General features: G+C 45.8%; 1 protein-coding gene across 2 annotated transcripts in view; it reads left to right on the top strand.

The window, feature by feature from the left end:
- POLDIP3 (DNA polymerase delta interacting protein 3) overlaps window positions 1–22,905 on the top strand; it is a 388,271-nt gene extending 365,366 nt beyond the window's left edge. For both annotated transcript variants that reach the window (XM_069652698.1, XM_069652697.1), the window contains one exon: window positions 22,297–22,905. In XM_069652698.1, coding sequence (XP_069508799.1) covers window positions 22,297–22,474 — 178 coding nt within the window. In that variant the 3' untranslated portion in view covers window positions 22,475–22,905. The remainder of the gene's footprint in view (window positions 1–22,296) is intronic.
- Window positions 22,906–24,143: the final 1,238 nt, after the last annotated feature.

Raw genomic sequence — 24,143 nt, 5'->3', positions numbered from 1 at the left:
GGATGCTGTGGTCTACTGTATCAAAGGTGGCTGAAAGGTCCAAGATAATCCGCACAGAAAGCTCCCCCTGGTCTGCCTTCCAAAGGTCATCCCATACTGACAACAGGGTATTCTCTGTGCCAAATGTTGGCCGGAAACCTGATTGGAAGGAGTCCAAAAGTCATTCTTTCTCCACGTGTTCCTGTAACTGCACTGTGACGATCTTCTCCTGTATTTTACCCGGCCATGGCAGGCCTGCTACTATGGCTGTTGAAGGTGCTGCAGGCGTCTCTGCTAGTCTTCTGCTTTGGATTTCCATTTCCAGTGGTCGACTCTCTGTGGTCCAAAACTACTTGCATTATATGCTGGTACCAGTTCATTCACTTCTATGGAGCTGTCAATCACATGGGGTTTGGTTGTCTTGCAGGACAGCCAGCCACCCAGTTTAAACTGGTTTCAGCGAGGCACACCATCAAAGGACAGTGAATTTTTGGGACCCTCCTTCACTTCCTGCCTTTCCAGACACACTGGATCCTGGGCAGGCTTCACACTGGAAGCCCCCCAAAGGCAAAACTCAAAGGACCAACCCCCACCTGGAGTGATGGGGGATACCAGAAGGAACTTACAAACGAAAATGATGAAAAGACGACCAGGGCCATTTTGAGAAAATGGTCACCCATGGGTGCTGTACTGCAGCTGAGAAATCAGCCTGAAAGTAACCTGCACAAAGGGTAGGAAAAGTATCCACCGTCGCCAGCCATTTAGGTTTTTTTAGTTACTGTAACTAGAAGGGTACTTGAGCAGTTGGGAAAGGAGTTAAATGTAACCCCCAGCACCCCACATAAGCGGATTTGTGCTAGTCCCACAAAAGAAAAGCTAAGTAAGATAACTTTTATCTTGCTACTCTTGAAAACACATGAGAATTAAATAAAATAAAAAGGGGAGTCAAAGGGACCCCCTCACATAAGGTGCTGTGTGTCACAGAAGTCAATAACAGATACCTGTATTGAAATACATGGAGGAAAGCAAAACGCCATTAAAGAAAAGAGGACACAAAAGCAGTAAAATAAGATTCCCACTCAGAGCAACAGAATGAGTGAGTGGTAAAAAGGTCCACTTGTTCAGGAGAATAAATTAAAAAAAAAATCCCAGAGTCCAGCAAAAAGTGCTGGGGGGGTTTTTAAGGTTAAACGGAATTAGTACAGAAACTAACAGTTCTCCCTAATAGGCACTGTTAAGTAGATTTTAATTTTTATGCAAAATCTCCTCTACACTTCTTTGCTAGACTACATGATTTTTGGTCTGTTCCCTTGAGTGAATGGTGTAAGGGAGGCATGGTATCACAAGTAGGACACTGACACAAAAGTTGCAAGTTTCAAAACCTTCATTAAATTCTTGGATTGGAAAAACCCCTATAGTTATGATGGGAGTAGTCTCTACCATCAAATAATGAAGAAAACGCAGTCCTAGTCAGTCCTTCAAATCAAAATGGCCTATGCTAACCAAATCTAATGCCTGCCCTAGCTCTTATACAGAAAGTATGTAAAGGAGAATGTGTATGCAAAAGAAAGTCTGTTATAATGTAAAGGATGAATGTGGACAGCACAGAGTAAGGCGGTCCCTGTAAACGGGATGACACATTCTGGCTCAGATTATTTTTTTAAAAGGGCAGTTCAAAACATGGGTTGAGGCCTGCTTGGCCTACCATGTTAAATACTTATTCAATTTTTCCAAAGGTTCTTTCGCAGTTCAAAAAAAGTTCACGTAGGTCTCCCTCTGTATGGCTTGGACCTCTAAAGATATCAATAGTTCACGTGGATCCCCCTCAGTCAGGCTCTGACCTTTCAACAAAAAGTACCTGATTCAGCGTAGATCTCCCTCTGCCGGCTCGGACCCCGCAAACGCAGCACTTGCAGGCGTTCCCTTTCCCAAGCTTCATTCGCATTCATTAGGGGTTCCCTTCCCCTAACTTAATTCATGTTTCTGGTCTCCCTCAGTCGGGCTCAGACCTTTTACTTATGTTGAAGACTTTTGAATGTGTGAGGCTTTTACCATAAGCCTCTGCAAGACCACTTCGACTTTTACTTCAGCTCTCCCTGGTTATTTGCCCCAGTGTCTCTTGGTATTGGTAGTTCCATACCACAATCGGAAAGGTTCAACAAAATCTTCCTCTTAAAGCCATCACCTGTTAACTTCCCCTTTCGTCTGGGTTAATCTTGACCATTGCGCATTTCAGAGTTTGTTCAGTTTGCCACATAATAAGACATCAAACATTTTGCGGAGATTTTAGTGTGGGCTATTTGCTTTCGCCCGGACAGCTGCGCTTCTCTTTATCACTGTCTTCAGTTATTGGTAACTTAAAGGTTCACTACTGGTTTGCTTTCTTTCGCATCTCAGAATGCAAGCAACCTTCAATTGTGAGACGCTCTGTTGCGGGTTCAATCTTTCCTTGACACAAATCGGCCTTTCACGTCTTTCGTGAACTCAGATTGTGTGCATTCCTCAAGGTTTATACCACAGACTTGGCCTCGCCTCCCCAACTCTGCTGTTTACCCGGGAGGGTTGCTGGTGTCCTTGAAACACAATGAAGGTTTCTTCTTGTCTGGGATTTGGCTTTCTCCGTGTATCCTTCACGGTTTCCCGAGGCAACAACCTCCTGCAGGGATCTTCAGGGTTTCCCTACCCTTCACTCTGGTCCCTCGATCTGACGTCCTGCTCCAGTGGGTTCACCTTCGCCCCGGAAGATCTGCTCCTTCTCATGTCTCACCTTGCCCAGTGTGTCTCTATGTTCTGCCTTTTATCCGTGTGGGCGGGGGGCAGCTAATGGGTATCAGATGTATGTGATTAAGGCCAAGTGCCTGACTTTGCCTGACCTGATTAACGTGACATGTCCAATGAGATATGGAAGTGTTAGCCTCTTCACTCTGTCGCCCTCTTCCTCGGCCCAGTATTTGTTAATGTTAAAGGATGTGTGTACCGTGCACTATCCCCACCGCAGTGGTCCCCTGGCGCTCTTGTGGATCTGAAACAAAAAGGGTGGTAGGTTGGGCGTATTAGTAGGACAACATTTGGAGAAGAGCAAGGGAGCTGTGGAGTACTGTTGGCAGCTTCAGTTTGATTAACACCGTTCGCTGAACATATTGGTGTGGTATTCGGTTCTGAGTCCATCGTGTGCTGTTGTGTGGGTGTCTGTGTGCTGTGGTTGTTGCGGTGTGGTGAAGTGCGTGTGGGTTTCTGTGGCTTTAAGTGGTGTGGTTGTGTTTGGTTGGAGTGTGAGAGGTGTCACTTGAGAGATCCCCAGGGTCTAGCAAGTGAGATGCCCTTTGGTTTCTCACAGTGGAAACCTTTTTCCACCCTCTCACTTTTACCCTATCTTTTGGGATAGTTCGTATTTTTATAAATTCTTCTTGGAATTATACTTTCCGCCTGGTTTTATGGCATCTGTCTTTTGACTTTTTCCTGGGAGCCCTTTGTGTATCCTTCCTATCTTTTCCTATTGTGCTAAGCGCACACCACATCTTATGTGGAGTGCTGAGTGGCTACATAGTATCCCCTTTCTCACTCCTGTAACATTTTGGTTACAGTGACAAGCTAACGTGAATGGCTGGTGGCAGTGGTTGTATCCTGTCGTCTTTTGTGCAGTTATTTCCAGGTTGTACTCTTCTCTGTAATGCACAAAATGGTGACAATGTTCTTTTTTTCACCATTTCTTGTTTGCATGCCCCTTCTTGGTCCTTCTGCAGTGCTGGGTGGGAGAGGTCCAGGTTTGACTTTTGTCTTTGGCGGGAATCCTTTGTGAAGCCTGCAAAGGCTCCAGTGTGTCTGTGAGGACAGGAAAACTGGGAGGTTTCCAAAACACTGTTCTTTGTCTTCTGATGTGCCTGCCATAGTGAATGGGTGCTGATTGGCTGGGTTCCTGCATAAAAGGCATGGATTCTGAGGCTGAAGACAAGCTGACCCCTGGAACAGAAGAATCGACAAGGAGGAAGAGGCGAGATGTCCGCAGCCACTTCCAGATGAACGGAGATGCATTCTGTGTAATTTCTGCTGTCCGACCCCCTTCTTCCAAGCATCGGGAGAACTATGAAGAGGACAACTCTCCCCTTTGGCCTGGTGGGACCAATCAGTCTTGAAACGAGCCATCCCACTAAGAGCTGTGACCTTCACGGAGTGCAAACCGCCAATACCCTGGGACCTGTGGCTACTGTGCAGTGTGTTGGATAAGATCATCATCTTTATGATAACTCTTCCTGACCTGTGTCACCTTCAGAACTTTTTTTTGGGCTTGTTAATTATTTTACCTTGTCCCTAGGTGAGTGGGAATGTTTTTCCCCTCACCGTGTCTTTTTTACTATTTTTATGGGTGATCTTTTTATGTCTCTCCATAGTGTGTGATTGGAGTTAGTTTCCTATAACTTCAGACTGACTGTAATATAGTGTGACAGCACACAGCATTTTAAAAGCAGTGGCTTTCTTTTAATTCTTAGTATTTCTTGGGTGAACTACTGTTCCCAAGAGGTAGTCGAATTCACATCCCCTTTATATTTTCTATAGAGAGCCAGTACACCCCACCTCATGTGGCGTTCTGGGGAGATACAATGTATCCCCTTTGTAACCTTGTTAGGCAGAATCCTGTGCAGTTCCCTTGGGGAACACTGCAAAAAGATTAAGACTACAGGAGTAAGCAGTAAACCCAATTGGCAGCAGTCGGTACCACCCAGATTTACTTGGTAGCTGTGGCTGAGCAGTCAGACTTCTCTCAAGAAGACTAAGGCAGTATATAGAGTATACACATTAGGGCCAAAAACACAGTGGAACAAGCAAACTCTGACAAGAGCTTTGTATCAAAAGTATATAATTATTTAACACACACTTTAGAAAATACACTAGCACTATAAGTCAAAGCAAGTTCAAAACACAATCAGAAAAGTATTTACACCTCCCCTAGCAATTACTAGAAAAGTTAAAACACCACTTTTTGTCAAAACAGAGGTGAGCGTTTAACTTAGATGGCACTCCAATAATTAGGTTAAAGGGAGAGAAAAAGGCAGAGCATAAAAATAAAACAGTTCCCAACACTTTTCTAAGTCCAATGCAAGTCAGTGAAGGCAGTATACACTGTAGAGCCAAAGTTCATATGCCAGGCCCGCTTTAAATGGAGCACGGTTTAAAATGCACTAAAAGTCTTTGCAGAGTGTTCAAAAGGGGATGGGATGGGGTGATTCGAGAAGTAAAGTTAGAAGGTCTGGAGCCAACCCAGTTGGAAAGCCAAGGATTTAAGGGTCACCTTAAGCAATCCGAAGAAAGGGAGGCCGGGTGGAACACAGTACCTTAGAGAGAGGAAGCTCCAGCGGCGGCAGTTGTTCCTGGGAGTGGATGCAAGTCGTGGATCCGACCAGGGGAAGAGGAGATCTCGTCGAGGAGGAAACTTGTAGTCGTTGCACTGCCCAGGGAAGAGACCAGCCGCGGAGTTCGTCGGTAAAAGGTGCTTTCCTTTTATTCGCGGTCAAAGTGGTGAAGCTTGGCTACCCGGTCGCTGGGGTGCTTGGCACGGGCGAGTCGACCAAGAGACGTCTTTGGAAGGCGAAGTGGCGAACTGGTTGATCCCACCAGCTCAGAGGGAGAAGACTCTTCCAGCAGAAGATCTCCTCTTGTCGTCGGGAAAGTGGTGAGGTTGTTGCAGCAGGGCTCCACCGGTGGTGTCATCTTTGCAGATGGCTCAGCTTCTTCCCTCTTCGGATTCTTGGGTCCTGTGGTGACTTCTGAAGTTCCAGTCCCAAAAGCCCTGCTTTTATGCAGAAAAACACCCATTCAACAGCCTAGCGGTCACTCAAACATGCGAAGTGGTGAGCCGGGCGGCTCACCACTGGGCCAATCAGAATAGAGTGCGACTTGAGTTGCTAAGGCAACGCAGTCCAGGGTGCCAATTCCCCTCCTCACACATCCTGTGGAACCCAGACATAGTGGCACCATTTGGAGGGCTTCTTTGGAGAAGCCCTCCAAAAAGTGGAACAAAGGGCTCGACCTTGGTTAGAGTTACAGAGAAGGACACGAATGCCATTTTAGAAGAGTTCTGGCAAAAAGACCTAACCGTGGATTTAATATTCAATAAATAAACCGGCGGTATCTTTAACATTGCACCAAAAAGTGGTGCGTTTAAAATCAATGGGAAAATCCCATAGGAAATATTCCAGAGGAATATTTTGCGTGGTAACCACTGCCACCAGCCAGAAACTCGACAAGGGGGGACTGGACAGTGCCCCCTTGAAAACAGACCCAGGGGCAATATAATTAACCCCTTCCAGTACTTCCACAATATGATGGTTTGTACTGGTTCTGTTCACAATTTAGGACTAGTAAAGTCAATGGTGACTTTACATGCCCTGGGAGACAGTAGTCCGTCCCAGGGTATGGAGTCTATGTTTGGGGGTCACTATGACACCCCTGTGTTACTGCACTGAGGGTGCTGTGTAACACATACACAAAAAATAGATGATACCCTATGGAGTAAAGGATCCCATAGCCCACAAGCACACAAATAGTCAGAGACATACCTCAAATCGTGCCTAAGAGTGGGAGTAAAAGAGTCTCACTCTTAGCAGGAGAAAAAAACAAACCCCAAAAATCTAGCAAAGCTGCTGGGGGACTCACTAGGTTTGGGAAATTAGCCTTATAAGAGAATTCTCCCTAACAAACCTGGTGAAACTATTGTTAAAATTGCAAGTTTACTTGAATGGTTGGTGGCAGTGGTTTTACCTTTATGACTTTTAGTCATTATTACACGCAGGCTGTCAAATCAGCCTAGTTAATGCACATAAGGGCCACCATTCTGCTACAATGGTGGGCTCCTTTTTTTGCCATTTCTCGTTTGCTTGTTTCCCAGGTCGTCTTCTGCCATTCTAGGCGGGAACAACCTTGGTTGAAGCTTTGTCTTCAGCTGGAATCCTTTGTATTCCCTGCAGAGTCTCCAGTGTCAGAGAAGGCAGCAAGCGAGGGAGGAGTCCAAAACTCTGCTGCCCTGTCTTTCACCTTGCCTGAAAGGAACCAAGTCCCAATGGAGGGGCAGGGGCTGGCTGCCCTGATTGGACAGCCAGACCGCCCCTTTGTGTAAACTGCAGGGACAGTTTGCAGAAGTTGTGCTGTAGTTCCTTTTAAATACTCCAATCCTGGAAGCTGCTGACAAGTCTGCCACTGGAGCTAAATCCAAAGAGGAAGATGAAAACGTCTGTTACGATTTCCAGCGACGGGAGAGCCTGCTGTGTAACCGGAGCCTGATGGAACCATTCCTTCCTATCGACCTGAGGGTCCCGAATGCTATTACTCCTACCCAGTGGCTGGTGGGATCCACTTGTCTCAAGAAGACCTGCATTTTGAGCCATGCCACAATATGCTGCAACCTTTCTGGGCTGTAAACCGCCAATACCCTGGGACCTTGCGCCAGAGTGTCGTTCATGGTCTTCCGAAGTCTGAACCTCGCTGAAACTTTGGACTCCTGCTGGCTCTACAGCGACATGAGTCAAATCCCTGAAGTCCCCTCCCCAGAGTGCAGGACCGAGAGAGTGAAGAGAATCAGACTAACGATATTCGTTCTTCAGCTGGTGTCATGATCTCTGCTTCCAAAAGGTCAGGGTTTTCCCAACTCCCTTGGAAGCAGATCCATAACCCAGGTTCCGAGTGCCAACCAGTCCCAATTGGGACCTTTTGGACCCAGTCCTGGCGCCAGTGGCACCAGGCTCATAAATATGCCCAGTCCCAGCGCTGGAAGCGCCGGGCTCATAATGCTTGGGTGGACTTACCTGCAGCAGACCATGCTGCTTACTTGCCTGCCAGTTGAGCCTCTGATCCTCTTCTGTTTGGAACTACTTTTCCTGTTGGGTGGGGCAGGAGCCACTCCCTAGATTCAGAACACTGGAACTCTTCTGGAAAGCAGGAACTCTTTTCTTACCTAGGCGTGGCTGTGGAAGGAGACACCTAAGCACTACAGGAGGCTATTTAAACCACACCCGATGGATGAATCTTGCTTTGCGTTATTCTGCATCCTCTGCAGCAGAACGCTCATCGTGTCTTCTGCATCTGATCCTGGGCCTAAGGAAAAAGGCTTACCATCCTGAATCCAGTCTTCAGCAACACCTATAAAGACAAGAAAGAACAGGTTAGCATTACGGTCTTCAGTGACAGCTCTTCACTTACCTGGTCCATCGGCTGTCACCAACGCCTCGCGCTGCATTCCGGCATCTGAAAGACAAAGGCTTACCTACTCTTCGCACGCTCCGGAGGCCTTCGGCGCTGCATCCCGCATCTGAAAGACAAAACAAGGTGCGTTTAAAGACATTGGGGAACTTAAATACTCACGTGCCATTACTCCTTTCCACATCTAACCCAGTGGGTATTCCGGCACCCTGCAGCCGCTCCGAACTTGTACCTGCAAAATAAAAAGACAGTTAGAGCGCATCGTGAAGCAGGCAACAAGCGCTTACTTACGTGCTTCCAGGCGCTTCTATTCATCACACGGGCTCCATCTTCAACTCACTTCAGCCCGTCATCCGCCATTGCCGGAACCCTGCAAAACAAGAAACATCATTACTAAAGACTTTAAAGACATTAGAATTACTCGAAACTTACCGTTCGTGCAGTAAACGACGGACAGCAGTCCTCTGAAGTCAAGAGGCCTGCTCCCCTTATCCAGTGAAGAAACTGGTTACAGCACCCTGCCCCGAGGCAGATGGAGAGCACGGCGTTCACTTACCTAAGGTGAGAGCGTTAACCTTTGGGGTTCTACAGGAGAAGAGAAAGGGAAGAAGAGAGAGACATTCAATAACCCAGTTCCTTAATCCCATATTTTCTATCTGCAGACATCTTACCCTTCGAGTCAGACATACAGTGCACAGAGGTCCAGCCCAAAGAGCCAGCCGTGTGTTACACATCACCTTTGAAGATACGGTATACGCCCAGTCAAGACCGGCGCCTCTACGGGAATCAGGTGAGCGTTACAGCTGGCTCGTCTAATAAGGTTGGCTCAGTGTGACGACCTGACCCACTTGTCTCAAAAAAAACAGAAAAGTGAGCTTGGTTATAGGAAATCTTTTCTTTTAGATACATAGCGGAAATAAGACCACCTCCTTGGATGGTGGACTGTCTATGAAATGCTAGAAGTCACACAGAGGGGCAGAAACACTATTAAATACGACTGTTGACTGCCAAACAGTGCGCATCTCATTTTTTAGAGTATTAGGAAAGTAGTGAGTCAGGAAAGGGTGAGCTCTCTACTATCCCCTCACCTAGACAGGCGAGGCACCAGCGCCCAACTAGGGATAGCAATTCTAAGGGATAGAGATTCTCTTTACAGGGACTTGTAAGTAATTGTAGGGACTGAAGCTGTAGGCTTAAATATTCTTATATAATAAAATTGATTATGCTCATGATGTATAAACTACTGTAGGGGGGAGAAGATAGAATCCGAAAACCCTTGTAACTTCAATTGTATTGAATCGTCTAATAAGGTGCCAGATCCAGAGCCGCAAGAAAGCGTGAAGATTTCTTTGCTGGAGCCTTCTCTGAAGACTGTTTCTTCAAGTTCCCATCCATTTTCCAGTTCTTTTGTCTCCAAACCAAAAATCCAGGGGCCGGTTCCAGTGCTGCTGCATCCTGAAGGCCTCTGCTCAGCTCTTCCTTCCTCCTAAGGTTCTGTGTTGGCTCGGGTAATACCTACCTTAAGCTTTGAGTGAATCCTGTGAGCCTGAGTGGGTGATTTGTGTGTTTGGGAGTTTGCCCATACTACTTGCCCAGGCCTAATGCTGGAAAGCATATAGGGAGCCGTCTGTAAAGTCCCTGAACACTTTAACTCTAAAGCAAATAGTTGTTTAAGAAGATATCTTCTGGAACTTTGACTTTCCTGCAACTGAAACATATCCTGACCTGCCTACATCTGGCTCCTAGACCACTAGGGTCACTCTTCTGCATCTGAGAAAACACATGCTATAGACTAGGGAAGGACTTTGATGATAAGTACTTACTGATAAGTTAGTGTTGTAACTGTAACTATTGCTAGTGCACGCCATTACTATTTAAGTGTATGTTAGTACTTTATTATTCTTAACTGAATGAGTGTGAAAGCTTACCAACAGGGTTTACCTACCTTGAATAACGGATTGTCATTCTTAATGTGTACTGTTGGGTTTTGCTTTCCCTGATCTGCTTTATACAGGTCTGAAAGAGTCTTGACGTTAATACTAGTCTCATGAGTTGCTTGTAGCCCCTCTTAAAGTAGATGGTTTTATGAACCCTCAATAGCTGCTTCTCTTCTAAACTTGTAACACTGGGTTGTGCTTTCCCGGGATTGCATTAGTGCTATTCTAAAATAGTTTCTTAAAGTTCTTACTTACCTTAGAAACTGTATTGTACACGTCTTAACCCCTTAAGTGCCAAGGGCGAGGTATCTCGTCATTGGCACTTAAGGGGTTAATGAAACAGAAAACGTTAGAAGGCATTGAATGGCGAAATACTAAAATTACCAAAAAAGGCCTTGGCACTTGGGAGGGGGGGGGGGGGGTTGGTAGGGACCCATGGCAGTTAAAAGGTTAAGTGTACTGGGTATAACTAGCGCTTAGGTAGTGGATAGGTGTGTACCAATAGGTCAATTACTTGGCTTGAAATACATTGTGTCTTAAAGGGTAATATGGTTTTGCTTTCCCTGAATTGCTTAGTGCATTGTAAAATAGTTATTGTGGGTTCATACTTTTAAGACCCATCCAGAAAGTATGAGTTATATTACTAGCTCTGAACTGTGTTCTACAAGGTAATATCTGTTACAAGGTGTATACTTGTAACTGGGTGGGTTTTCTATGGGATTTCTATAACTTGAGTGACCCTTCATGACTGACAGGGTCACCTACCCTTGAATTACTGATTGTATTCTAAAAGTATATGTAACCTGGTTTTACTCCCCAAGAATAGCTGACTGCCATTCTAAATGTGTTGTAGGTTTGACTCACCTTGACTTCTTATAGTAATCTAAATAAGGTGCTGCTTAGGTTTTTGAACCATACGTATTGAGTTGGTTTTTATAATTGTGCGTCTATATATAATGTTATAGTACTTGGCAAAAGTTTATCTTGGCCTACTTGTATTTAAATAAACCCTTTATTTTTACAATAGTGTTTCTTTGGACCATATGTATTCTACAATTTCTTTGTAATAAACTGCAGCCCTCTCTCCCTCCTAAGATCAGCCTGGCTGCTCTGACCATGCTACCAACATTCCCAGGTCGTACAGCCTTATACTGAGCGTGGAGCTTATGCACTCTCTGATGTATGGTTTTATAAAGCTGTAAGTTGGACTTTAGGAAAATTGTCTTAACACAGTGTATCGTCTTCTGAAGATCGAATCCTCCAGAAACTTTGGGCAACTCCTTGCAGATCTCTAGAAGCAAGATTCCACTCCTTGAAGTCCCCGCACCAGAGTGCAGGACTGAGACAGCAAGACAAATGGACTGGGCGGTAATCGTTCTTCACTCGTGCTTCCCAAAAGGCACCAAAATCACAGAATCCTGAAAAATACTTTGCTGGAAGCCTCTTCATTCGACTGTTGCTGTGAGAAACACTCCAATGTCACTCCTTTCATCTGCCTGACCAAGAATCGGGTGACTGGGGCTGCTGCTGCTGCATTGTGGGGACATCTTTCTGCAACCTCTTCTTCATTCCTAAAGTACTGTGAGACTCTTGGTAGAACTTACCTAGAGTTGCTTTGCTGTTCCTGTGTTGCTGGCGTGCAGAGTTGTTTGGGAGTTTGCCCATACACGTTCGTCCAGGCCTGACGCCTGCAAGGCTAGAGGGAGACGTCTCTGAAAGTCGCTGACCCTTTTTCCAATAAAGGCTGTTACTTGTTACAGAAGACTTCCTCTGGAACATTTGAATTTTGTAAGCTGTGCCTTTTCTGTTTTGCCCTCTAATCTGACTGAGACACTCTTAACTAGATTAAAGTGTTAGGAAAGATTTCCCTTGGGTGCAATTTATCCTCCATTTGTGAACCCCGCCAACCTCAATTCTTTGCTTTTGTTTTGCTCCCCTAACCTGACTTTCTTTCCAGTGGAGCACAGCCTTCAGCTGCACTCCTCCTGGGCTTTCGCTCATTTGTTATGGGGAAACTGACACGCCCTTCAGGCTGTCGGTACTGTGAAGCTAGGTTTCTCTTAGTCTTTGACTATGTTGCCATTTCTTGGTAACTCTTTATCTATGTGCCAAGTACCTTACAGTACCGCACATGGTGTCCAGTCAAAGGATCGAAAACAAAGGATCGAATGTCCTTTTTTTTCGAAACCAAAAGGACTGGAATTTTTTTTTTTTAATGCTTTTATATTTATATCTTTTTTATTTTTTATTTTGGTATGCATAAAAAAGAAGAAAAAGCATTCGAAACTTTTTTTTTCCAGCACTTTTGGTGTCGAAAAAAGGCATTTGATACCTTTGTTTTAGATCCTTTCACCTACAACCACCGCACAGAAGTCCTATAGTTTTATGGCCCTTGCCACCCTCTAAGGATTTTCTGGTATGTGCAAGCGTGTGCCTAGGACAAACTGGTGGCAGCAGTTTACTTTTAAAGTATTTTTACTTGGGTTTTTATGGACCATACGGTGTTTACCGTGTTTGTCCCAAGACAGTGGCCAGTGCTGAAAATGGCCATGCCACAAAGTCTTTTGTTTTGTCCTTTGGCCATTGTGTCCCTTTGCCTTCACCCAGGTCGATAGACCTGGGTATTCCTTATTTGGGCATGCAGCCTCCCACGAAAACCACATCTTTCTCAGGCTCCTGCATGTCACGTGTGCTAGTGCCCAATCCATACTATTGGTGCCAGTATGTCTGGTATGCCTGAATAACTGCAACCACTTGGGCCATGATTGACCCACGATTGGCCCGCGCCTGGCGTACATTCAAGAGAGCAGATCTTCCATTGGCTGTCTGAGATTTTGGCGCGAACTGAATCTTGGATAAGATAAGGAGCTCTGCATCCATTCCAGGTCGCTCAGCTGAAGTTCACACACAAGTTCAGAAAGAGCGAAGTATCCTTAATGAAAGAGCAGACTCTAGGAACCGCCGGTGATGTGTTAGGAAGGTTTGGCACCCTGACCCTGCTGTAGTCCCGTCGGACCACTGCATCGTACCAGAATGCCTGCAAGGGCGCTTTGCCCTTTTGGAGTAGTGGGAACAACTGCTCTCGGCACCTCCAGCTTACCCTCATATAGAGCCCCTTCAGAAGTGTTCCTGGGCCATCCAGTAAACTGTCCATCTCAAACCCAGGGTACCGCACAGGAACGCCACCGTCACGAGTTGAGACTCGAGACTTTGGGAATTGCTTACTTGTGATTGTGGTCATGCTCCCGGCCTAGCTCTGCTGCATTGCGATTTACAAGAGTGCGCCACGCCGCAAGCATTTGCGATCCTTGTGTCGCCCTGCTGTGGTGACTGTCGCTGTAAGTGCATGTAGATCGGCCCCAATGTGCCCTGAGACGTGCTGCACCAGAACTATCCTTCTCCTTTCTTCAAGAGGTGAGAAAAGACTATTGTCCCACCACGGACGATCGTCCTGTCCCACAGCTGCTGAGAGCTGGAGCATCTTGGAGCTCCAGGACTGAAACCTACTAGCGAAGTGGACTAGACTGGCAAAGTTTGGTCCGTCTGTGTCAAGGGTCTGAGTGTACTTTCATCAGTTACCGGTGGCCCCCCTGGCACATCAATCTGTTTTTATGCACGAGAATCGCTAGCCTGCACTCCCCAGCTATTCCCGAACTCCGAAGTGGCTCAATTCGCAAGGGTAGATCCTCCTCAAAGAGTTGAACTTTATTTTTCATCGCCTCAACCCCCTTCCTTAGCAGCTACAGCTCCCTGAAGAGAACCCGCTTTTCGCTTTAGACATGACCGCGAGTTAACGCACTGCTGTACTTTGAGGGCAAGGCCCCTCACTACTTTGGGCTGGACTTCAAAAGCTAGGGATTTACTAAGAAGAATTGCCTAATACGATATATGTGTTGAACTTGCCCCTTTCTGTTGCAAGTTGTGGTTATTTTCGCTCCTTTCATCGGCATTAGGCTAAATGCATTTTTGTATAGATGTTACATGGTGAATAAGTGTGTGTGGTAACTGTTTACTTGATACTGTGGTTTAATCGTGTTTTATTATAAAGGCCTAACATAAATGTATTTTTGATATACCTCTGTCTAAGAGTAATCTGTGGAGTTATATTGTGTGTGCTCATTGGGGGCTTCCGATCAGTCTCGCCCCTCTTGAGACTTACTCTTGAGTGTCTGCCAAGCTACTGTAGATTGGTCTGACCAGACCAGAAGGTTCCCCTGTCCCACTAAACTGGGGTGGCCTCCTAGACCTCTGCCCACCAGGTCAGAGTTTAGAAATCCAGTTTAAAAAATTGGTGTACAACAGTGGGATAAGATCAGAGGTACTAAGTGTTGCGCATTGGTGAAATACCTAGGTTGTACTTGCACAGAAAACAGTGACCTTAGTTTAAAAATAACTGTGCGACCTGCCTCACTTATAACATGGAAGCAATTGCGAACATAACTTTGAGTGCTTCCAAATCAGAAACGCTAAGAAAGATCTGTGCAGAAAGAGGCTTGTCAGCCACTGGCAAAGCTGAGATGCTCCAAAAGATCATAGAATGGCAGGAAAACCAGATTTCCGCTTATCCCCCAGATGACCGTGCAGAAGGTGCTGGGGCTGCTCGCAGTAACAGTGCTGACGGGACTGTTGCTGCCATCATTGAGGAGACCGATTATGGGGATGATGTAGTCCCGTGTTTCGTTTGCTGGCTCTGAGGCCGACGCCCTTCTGGAATTCAAGACGAAAGCTGCTGTTTAGGCAGAAGGAGCTTGAATTCTTAATGGCTAAGCTAGAACTTGAGGAAGCGGAGAATCATGAGGATAGGGTTCTCCAGTTGGAGCTTTACCAGTTTCCAATACCTCCTCTAGAGGATCTGGTAATGGGTCTAGCTCCTCCCCTCATTCAAGGTTCCCAAAAGATCTGCTTAGTATGTATGATAAGAATGACGATATGATTTGGTTAACTGCATTTGAGTATGCCTGTGAAGTGCAATAAGTTGTGGATGCAGATAAGATTGCATGGTTGCTCAGTCGACTACCCCATTCTGCCTGCAGTACCATTGTGGAAATGTCAAAGGCTGTCAGAAAAGACTTTGCTAAATTGAAGCAAATGGTGGTCTTAAAGTTTGGGAAGACTCCTGGCCAATACTTAAAACGATTCAGAGATGAAAAAAAGAATGAAGGTAATACTTGGGTCTCATTTGTAACTGATTCCTTGAAAAACTTGGCTGGCTGGGTGGAAGGTTATAAGGTCACCACATTTGAGGGTATGATTTGTTTAGTCATGCTTGAGCATGTTTTAGCTTCTTGTTCCCCTGAGCTTAAGCAGCACTTGTCTGATTCTAAGGAGATAGATCCAAAGAAGTTGGCCAGTGCAGCAGATTTATGGGTGTCACACAGAGTATCCCATAAGGACAAACCTGCTTCGGGTACGCATGCGATGGGGAAGAAGCACAAAGATAAGGAGGGTGGGGGAATCTGATAAAACTTCACCCCATAAGGGCCATAAAACGCATAACAACGGTAGGTCACATGAGAATGTTCAGAATAGTCTGAATCATCCTCCCAACCATAGCTCTTGTTACAGTAAGCCTCCCTATGTCCCAAGACACAGTGGATCTTGTGTTGCCTGTGTAGCAAGTGACAAAGTGAAGGGGAAACCTAGATGTAAGGTCAAAAGCTTGGGGGTCCACACTGAGTCTGACCTTCCCCACAGGGGCATCCTTCTCTTAAGACTCCTTCCTCAGTGGGATTGAATCTGAAGTATTCTTCGTATCACTGGGTTCTTGGGAGCCTAGAGTCTCAGAGGCTTGTGCTGGTATTCATGATAATACCAAGCACTACTTCAAAGACCGTGTGCTAATCAATGGAGTTGACACTCCTGCCCTTGGAGATAGAGGGGCCAGCAGAACTGTGGTGGATTCCACTTTGGTAAACCAAGAACAGCTTGCCAGAGCTCCCTTGATGCCCACCAAGTTAGCTGATGGCCCCACTCTCACATTCCCAGTAATGCCTATAAATCTAATAATAAATGGTACAATAGTAAGGATACCTGTGAGTGTTCAGAGGCAAGTCCCTGGAAAGGTTCTGCTGGGAAATGACCTCAGACGTAGGTCTTGTGGGGGGGACACAGCAGAAAGACCATGCACAAAGGTCGCAAGCAAAGGTTGCCCTGGCTAATCCGAGCCAAAAGGGAAAGCCAAGGCAATGGGAATCAAGAAACTCAGAAGAGGGAAAAAAAATATTCCCCCTAACTCACCTACCATTGAGGTGGAGGTAGTTGGCCAAGCACCTGAACCTGATCAGGAAGGGCTGCTGTCTGAAATTCTCAACCCACATGACCATCCTGAACTCCAAGGTTTATTGGTTGAAGGTGGTCCTGATGGGGAAGATTCTAGTTAAGGCCAACGTGAGTGCCCATCTCTAGATGGCCTAAGGGGATATGGCTATTCCCAGCTTGAGGGTGAACCTCCTAGGAAACATAGGATTCATTGGGAAGGTGGGGTCCTGTACAGTGAGCCCAGTCTACTGAATGTGACCATAGGAGGTTGGTGCTCCCCCTTCAAGTAAGACCCTTTTTCCTACAACTGGCACATGAAGTTCCTCTAGCCGGTCACCCTGGGATCAAGATAACCAAGCAGAGGCTATCTATGCATTTCTACTGCCCAAGATGGGGGTTCAAGTAGAAGGCCACTGTAAGAGTTGCGCCACTTGCCAGATTTCTGCTAAGAGTGTCTCCAATACAGGCTTCATTGGGGGCCTCTCCATGTGGTGGGGGTGCCATTTGATAGGGTAGGGATTGACATTGTTGGTCCCCTTGATCCTCGGGCATCCTCTGGCAATAGGTCTATCTTGGTGCTGGTTGACCATGCCACCAGATATCCTGAAGCCACCCCATTGAATACTGTGACTAACAAGTCAGTTGCAGAAGCATTACTTGGCATTTTTACTAGGGTTATCTTCCCTAAAGAAGTTGTCGGAGGCAGCAGCTTTACGTCTAAGTACATGCAAGCCATGTGGGGTCACTTGTAATTTTTTTCGTCGGCTTATCCACAAACTAATGGCTTAGTTGAGAAGTTTACTAGAACTCTCAAAAGCATGATTGGGGCTCTGGAAGAACCTCAAAGGAGAAAGTGGAATCTCCTTTTGCCATGCTATTTGTCTACAGAGACATACCTCAGGAGGGTGTTGGTTTCAGCCCTTTTCAGCTTATTCTTGGTCACCCTGTTAGGGGACCACTGGCCATAGTCAAGGAAGGGTGGGAACTCCCTACTCCCATCACTACCATCTAGTTGACTACGTACAGGGCTTAAGGAAGAGAATGGTCCTTCTGATGGTTCAGGCCAGTGATACGTTGAAGGCAGGTCAGGCTCTGGTGAAACATTGGTATGACCAGAAGGCTTCACTTATTCACTTCACCCCAGGCCAATAAATCCTGATTATGAACCCTATAAGGCCTAGAGCCCTACAGGACAAGTGGTCAGACCCTTGCACAGTTGTGGAGCAGCTGGGTGAGGTAAACGTTTTGGTGGACCTTAGGAGACCTGGGCAGGCTCCCAAAGTGTTCCACATAAATAGGCTGAAGGCTTTCATCCCTATGGTTGAAATAGCAGCACTACCTTTGGCATCAGGTAGAGAAGAAGAGGAATCTGAACCTGTTTCGTTTGTTCCAAGGTGGCCCTTCAGCTCCATTGAGGGTGTCAAAGGGGCCTTGATCCTGACTCCTACCCATCAAGAGGAAATAAGAACTTTGCTTAGGCATTGCTCCCTCTTGTTCTCACTGACTCCTGGTTTGACATCTTGGTGCAAACACATGGGGGGGCAGTGTACCTACAAAAGGTAGAGGGTACGTGATGTCAGACAAGGTAAGATCATACATCAAGATGGTCAACAAGATGTTAGATCTTGGGGTGATTGAACCCTGTAGTAGTCATTGTCCAGTCATGTGGCTCTGGTGCCAAAGGCAGGGACCTCTGAACTGAGTTTCTGTGTGGACTACAGGTCTCTAAATGCTGTTAACAGGACAGATGCCCAACCCTTGCCAAGAACTGATGAGCTGGTGGATACCTTGGGTGCCTCCAAGTACATCTGCACATTTTACCTCACTGCAGGGTATTGGCAAATAGCCCTAGTAGAACAGGCCAAGGAGAAGACGGCAGTCTCGACCCCAGAGGGTCTTTACCAGTTCAGGGTAATGCCCTTTGGACTAAAGAATGCAACTGCTACTTTTCAGAGGCTTGTAAATCATGTCCTAAATGGGTTGGATGACTCTGCTTAGCATTTGTGGATGTTATAGCAGTTTGCAGTGCCACCTGGGAAGAACATGTGAAACACCTGGGAATAGTATTACAGGCTCTTCAGAAGGCCCACTTGATGTACGATATGACATTTACAGTGCACCTGTACACAAGTGTTTCTTGACCATAAAGGCCAGTAAGTGTCCGATTGGACAAGGATCTGTGGTCTACCTTGGACATGAAGTAGGTGGAGGGAGGATTCAGCCTCTACCGAGTAAAGTACAAGACTGGCCTACCCCCACTATGCAAATTCAGGTGAGGGCCACCTTTGGTCTCACTGGGTACTGTCGAGATTTTGTGGCAGACTATGGTACCATAGCTGCCCCTCTGACTGCTCTCACTACTCCAAAGAAACCCAAGAAGGTCTCTTGGTCTGAGGAGTGTGAGAAGGCCTTCAATGGCTTAAAAGGCTCCCTGTGCAAGGCACCTGTCCTCCGAGCCCCTGACTACAAGCGTGCTTTTATTGTGCAGACCGATTCCTCTGACACTAGGATAGGGGCTGTACTATCGCAGGTAGATGAGAAAAGCAAGAAACCCCTGATTAGATTGATTAGTCGCCAGATTAAAGCTCGAGAGCTCAGATGGTCCACTGTAGAGAAATGTTTCTCTGTCATGTGGGCTCTAAGGAAGCTGAGGCCCTACCTCTATGGGACCCACTTCACTGTGCAAACTGACCAGAAGTCCTTGAAGTGGCTAATGAACATGAAGGGAGAGAATCCAGAGTTGCTCACGTGGTCCATATGCCTGCAAGGGTTTGACTTCACCATTGAGCACAGGCCAGGTGTCCAACATAGCAACGCTGATGGGTTGTCCACAATGTTTAGTCGACCTGAACATGAGGCTCATCCAGGGGGGTGGATTAATTCCCCCTGTCCTTAGGTCTGGGAGGGGCGAGTGATAGGAAAGATTTCCCTTAGGTACAATTTTCCCTCCCTTGGTGAACTCACCCCCAAACTTTTTGCTTTTGTTTGGCTCACCTAACCTGACTTTTTCCAGTGGAGCAGAGCCTTCAGCTGCACTCCTGGGCTTTTGTTCATTTGTTATGGGGAAACTGACATGTCATTCAGATTGTCAGTACTGGGAAACTGTTTCCCTTAGTCTTCGACTATGTTGGCATTTCTTTTTAACTCTATCTATTTGCAAAGTACCTTACAGTACTGCAGATAGGGGTCCTTTTTGTTTTATGGACCTAGCAACCCTCTAAGGATTTTTGTGTTTGTACAAGTGTGCCTAGGATGAACTGGTGGCAGCAGTTTACTTTTAAAGTATTTTTGCTTCATTTTTATGGACCATACCATGTTTACTGCGTTTGGCCCAAGACTGTGGTTGGTGCCAAAAATGGCCGTGCCACAGTCTTTTGTTCTGTCCTTTTGCCATTTTGTCACTTTGCTTCACCCAGGTCGCGAGACCCGGGTATTCCTTATTTGTGCATTCAGCCTCTCTGTGAAAACCGCATCTTTTGCGGGCCCCTGCATGTCACGGGTACTAGTGCCCAGGAAGAGGTTGGGGACTGTCTGGTCGCACTCCACACTACTGGTGCCAGTATGTCTGGTATGCCTGAATGACTGGAACCACTGATTGGCCCATGCCTGGCATGGTACAAGAGGGCAGATCTGAGATTTTGGCACAAACCGAATCCTGGATAAGAGAAGGGGGCTCTGCATCCATTCCAGGTCGATCAACTGAAGTTCACACTGAACTTCAGAAGGTGCCCAGTATCCTTAACGAAAGGGCAGATTCGAGGAACCGCCAGTGACGTGCTAGGGAGATTTGGCACCTTGACCCCGCTGTAGTTCCGCTGAACCCAGCTTTTGCATCGTACTAAGAAGGCCTTCATAGACGCTTTGCCCCTTTAGAGTAGTGGGAACAACTACTCTCGCCACCTCCTGCTTACCCTCGCAAAGATCCCCTTCGGAAGTGTTCCTGGGCTATCCAGTAAACTGTCCAGCTCGAACCCAGGGTACTGCACAGGAATGCTTCCACCCCGAGTTGAGACTCGAGACTTTGGGAATCCCTTACTTGTGGTCCTCGGCCCTCTGCCACCATAACTCGTTGTCCTAGCTCCTCTGGGTCACGATTTACGAGAATGCGCCACGCTGCGAGCATTTGCGGTCTCTGTGTCGCGCCCCCCCCCCCAATCCCCTTTGTGGTGACTGTTGCTGTAAGTGCTTGCAGACCTGCCCCCACAGTGTCCTAAGACGTGCTACACCAGAACTATCCTCCTCCTTTCTTCGAGAGCTGAGAAAAGGCTACTGTCCCGCCACGAACGATAGTCCCATCCCGCAGCCGCTGAGAGCCGCAACATCTTGAAACTGCAGGGGTGAAACCTACTAGCGAAGTGGACTAGACTGGCAAAGTTGGGTCTGGACTGTGAGGATCGGTGAGTACTTTCATTTACCGGTCACCCCCTGGCACATCCATCTGTTTTTATGCATGAGAATCCCTTAAAAGATACTCAACTTGGCTGGACTAGCCTGCGCGCCGCAGCTATTCCCGAACTCTGAGTCACTCTATCCGCAAGAGTCGTCCTCAAGGAGTTGGACTTTATTCTTCATCGTCTCAACCCCCTTCCTGAGCAGGTACAGCTCCCTGAAGAGAACCCGCTTTTCGCTTAACGCACGACCGTGCGCTAACGCACTATTGTACTTTGAGTGCAAGGCTCCTCACTTCTTAGGGCTGGACTACATAAGTTAGGAATTGACTACGAAGAATTGCCTAACACGATATCTCTGTTGCACCTACCCCTTTATATTGCAGGTTGTGGTTATTTTCTCCCCTTTCAGCATTACGCTAAATGCTTTTTTTGTATATATGTTACATAGTGAATAAGCGTGTGTGCAAACTGTGTTCTTGAAACTCTGGTTTAATTGTGTTTTGTTATAAAGGCTTATAATTGTATTTTTGATATACATGTAAGAGTAATCTGTGGAGTTTTAATGGGTGTGCTCATTGTGGGCTTCCGATCACTCACCCCTCTTGAGACTTAGTCTTGACTGCCTGCCAAGCTGCCGTAGATTGGGCTGGTTTGTCCAGAAGGTTCCCCCGTTAAAATAAACTAGGGTGGTCACCTAAACATCTGCCCACCAGGTCAGAAATTAGAAATCCATCTTGACATTAGGCCTCTGTGAAATGAGTGCAAATTATTTAACTTACATTAGTTTTGTTTAATTTATTTGACCTGAAACAGATATTCTGAAAGGTATTACAAAGTGGTCTACTTACTGTGAATAATGCATTTTTTCCAAGTTACTTATTGTGTGTTTAAGTACCTCCCTTTCTGAAGAATTACTTGCCTCAGTGTGTATATATAAAATAAACAATTTGTATATATACCTTTAGTGTGCCTGTGTTTCTTGGGCCTATGTGTAAACTCCAGGTTCTTTGTACTACCTAAAATAATTTCTCTCAGCTAAGAAAAGCCAGGCGGCTCAGCCATTGCTACCAAAACAAATGTGTGATTCAGGTCTATACTAAGAGTTGTAGCCCGTGTCTCAAGTGTGAGTCTTCACAAGTCCTTCTATTTGTGGAATTTTGTACAACTCCCTAATGGGCACCTTTGTGGTAGTGCCCTTGTTTGAATCCTAAGGGCTCCCAAAGTGTACAAAATGGTAGTCTAGTACTGGGTTGAAACAAACGGGAGTATCACGGAGACCCGAAAATATTCAGGGGATTCAGGAAGCAGGCAAAGTGACTTTTCTACCTAATACGCCCAACTTAGAAAATGTGTACAAGAACATGATATTGCTGAATGAGCCTATATTATAACATAATATTCAAAACTACTGTTACAGGTAAATAATGTATTCATACATGTTCATAACATTTTATAGTCTCATTTGACTTGATCTGGATCTATAGAACAATTTCATATGGAGAATAAATGGCAACTAACCTATCATTATTATCCCTTTTCAGACGATTGAGTGACACCCCATCTGCAGCCAAAAAAGAGACTGACACCCGACGGGCTGCCCCTGTCCCTTCCAAACCTGCACCGGAAGTGGACCCAGACACCATCTTGAAGGCGCTTTTCAAATCGTCAGCGGCTGCCACCACTTCTGCTTCTTCTACGGCGTTCAAGATTAAGCTCTGAAGCATGAGCCGGCTGCAGTTTTGGAATTTGTGAGATATAGAGGAGGGCTTGGGCAATGAGGCTGACTCTGAACCAGAAAACTGAAATAGGAGATGAACCATGGACTTTTCATGGTCCAGCAGATGGACTGAGGACCTAGCCCAAAGGGGTCGGGGGGGGGACGTGGCATCGCCAGGATGAACTGGGGACTTGGATTTTGTTTTTCTTCGACCAACTTTGCAATCACAACAGTTTTCTTTTTCTAAAATAGTTTTGTTTCGTTTTCCCGTTTTTTTAGGTTTTCTCAAAAGGAACAGAAATCTTTTCTTGAGGCTTATCGTCCCTTTCCATCTGCTATGTATGTCCAATCTCGTTGCTGTCTTACTTGACCAATTTGTTCAAAATGTGTTTGTACTAAAAAAAAAGAAAAAATACAAAGTGCTTTTTTTAAATTGGTGGGTGATTATGCTAAAACTCCTAATTCATTTCCATAACTGCGTGGTGAAAACCCCTCCACATTCAGTTCTCGATGTTTTTATTGCACAGGGCTTCATGCTGCATTTAGGAGCAGACAATGTCTTTACAGAGCTTCCTTGTTACATTTTAATAGGTGGGTGTTTGTTGCCCCTTGAACAATTTCTACCTAGATGTGGTTCCAGGCAGAGTTTCTTAGACACACTTGCGTGCACCTGCATTACCCTATCTCTCCATTACCCCCAAGCCTACACATTCTAGCCGTGATCCCGAGGTGAGGGGCACAGATGCATAGCTAGATAACTGGTTTCCTTTAAGATTTCTGTGGTGCAAGTAGTGGTTGCAAATAGGGTGAGGTGCGTCACTATTTTAGTAGCCCCTTATCTGTACTCTACTCTTAAACTGGCGGGTGTCAATTTGTACTTTTTTTCTTTTCTCTTCTCTTTATTCTTTTAAATATAATGAACAAACAGTGAACAGATCCACCTTACTATTCCCATTTCCCTGCCCACCCATCGACAGGTATACTGAAATAAGTTTTAGTACTCTAATAGGCAAACCAGCCCCTGTGTAACAAAAACAGATCTCAATAATACAGCAAAAGGATTCCAGTCCTCACAATTCTAAATGCATTGCTGGATTATCTTTGGTCTCACAATCGACTCTTCTCATTCAAACATTCTCCCTCCGTCTTTGGTGGGAGAATATCATAATATCACTTGTAAGGAAATCTTTGCTTGGTTTCCATAACTTTAGAAACAGCACCTGGGCCATTCAAAGAGGAAACGTAATCTTTTCTATTGACGAATGTCACAAAATGATTGTATCCACATATGATATGAAGGAGGTTCTGCATTCTTGCACATTCAGACAATCATGAATTTCTGCAGCAGAAAGAAGCAGAGACCTCCAGGTCTGTGTTGGCAGATACTGGAATATCCTTGGTTGAGCTTCCAGCAAGAGCATGGATGGTCCTTCCAGGATGTGAAGACCCAAAATGTCTCTGGCAGCAGCAAAAGTCTTTCTACAAAATGGTCAATCTAGGCCACAGCTTTACCAGCCAAGGTCAGAAATATTTTAATATTTTATGAAGTTTTGTTAGAACCAAATACCAATTCAGAAACCCCTCATGCCAAACGTATCTCATCTGCATACAATTAATTAATTTGCAAATATTCTTTATCTGTTGCCAAATCAGTTAATTCCAAAGAATACT

Source organism: Ambystoma mexicanum, chromosome 3p (genome assembly GCF_040938575.1).
Source record: "Ambystoma mexicanum isolate Mex_15411 chromosome 3p, UKY_AmexF1_1, whole genome shotgun sequence".
NCBI classification, from domain to species: Eukaryota; Metazoa; Chordata; class Amphibia; order Caudata; family Ambystomatidae; genus Ambystoma; species Ambystoma mexicanum.
This window is presented reverse-complemented; position numbering and strand designations above follow the sequence as displayed.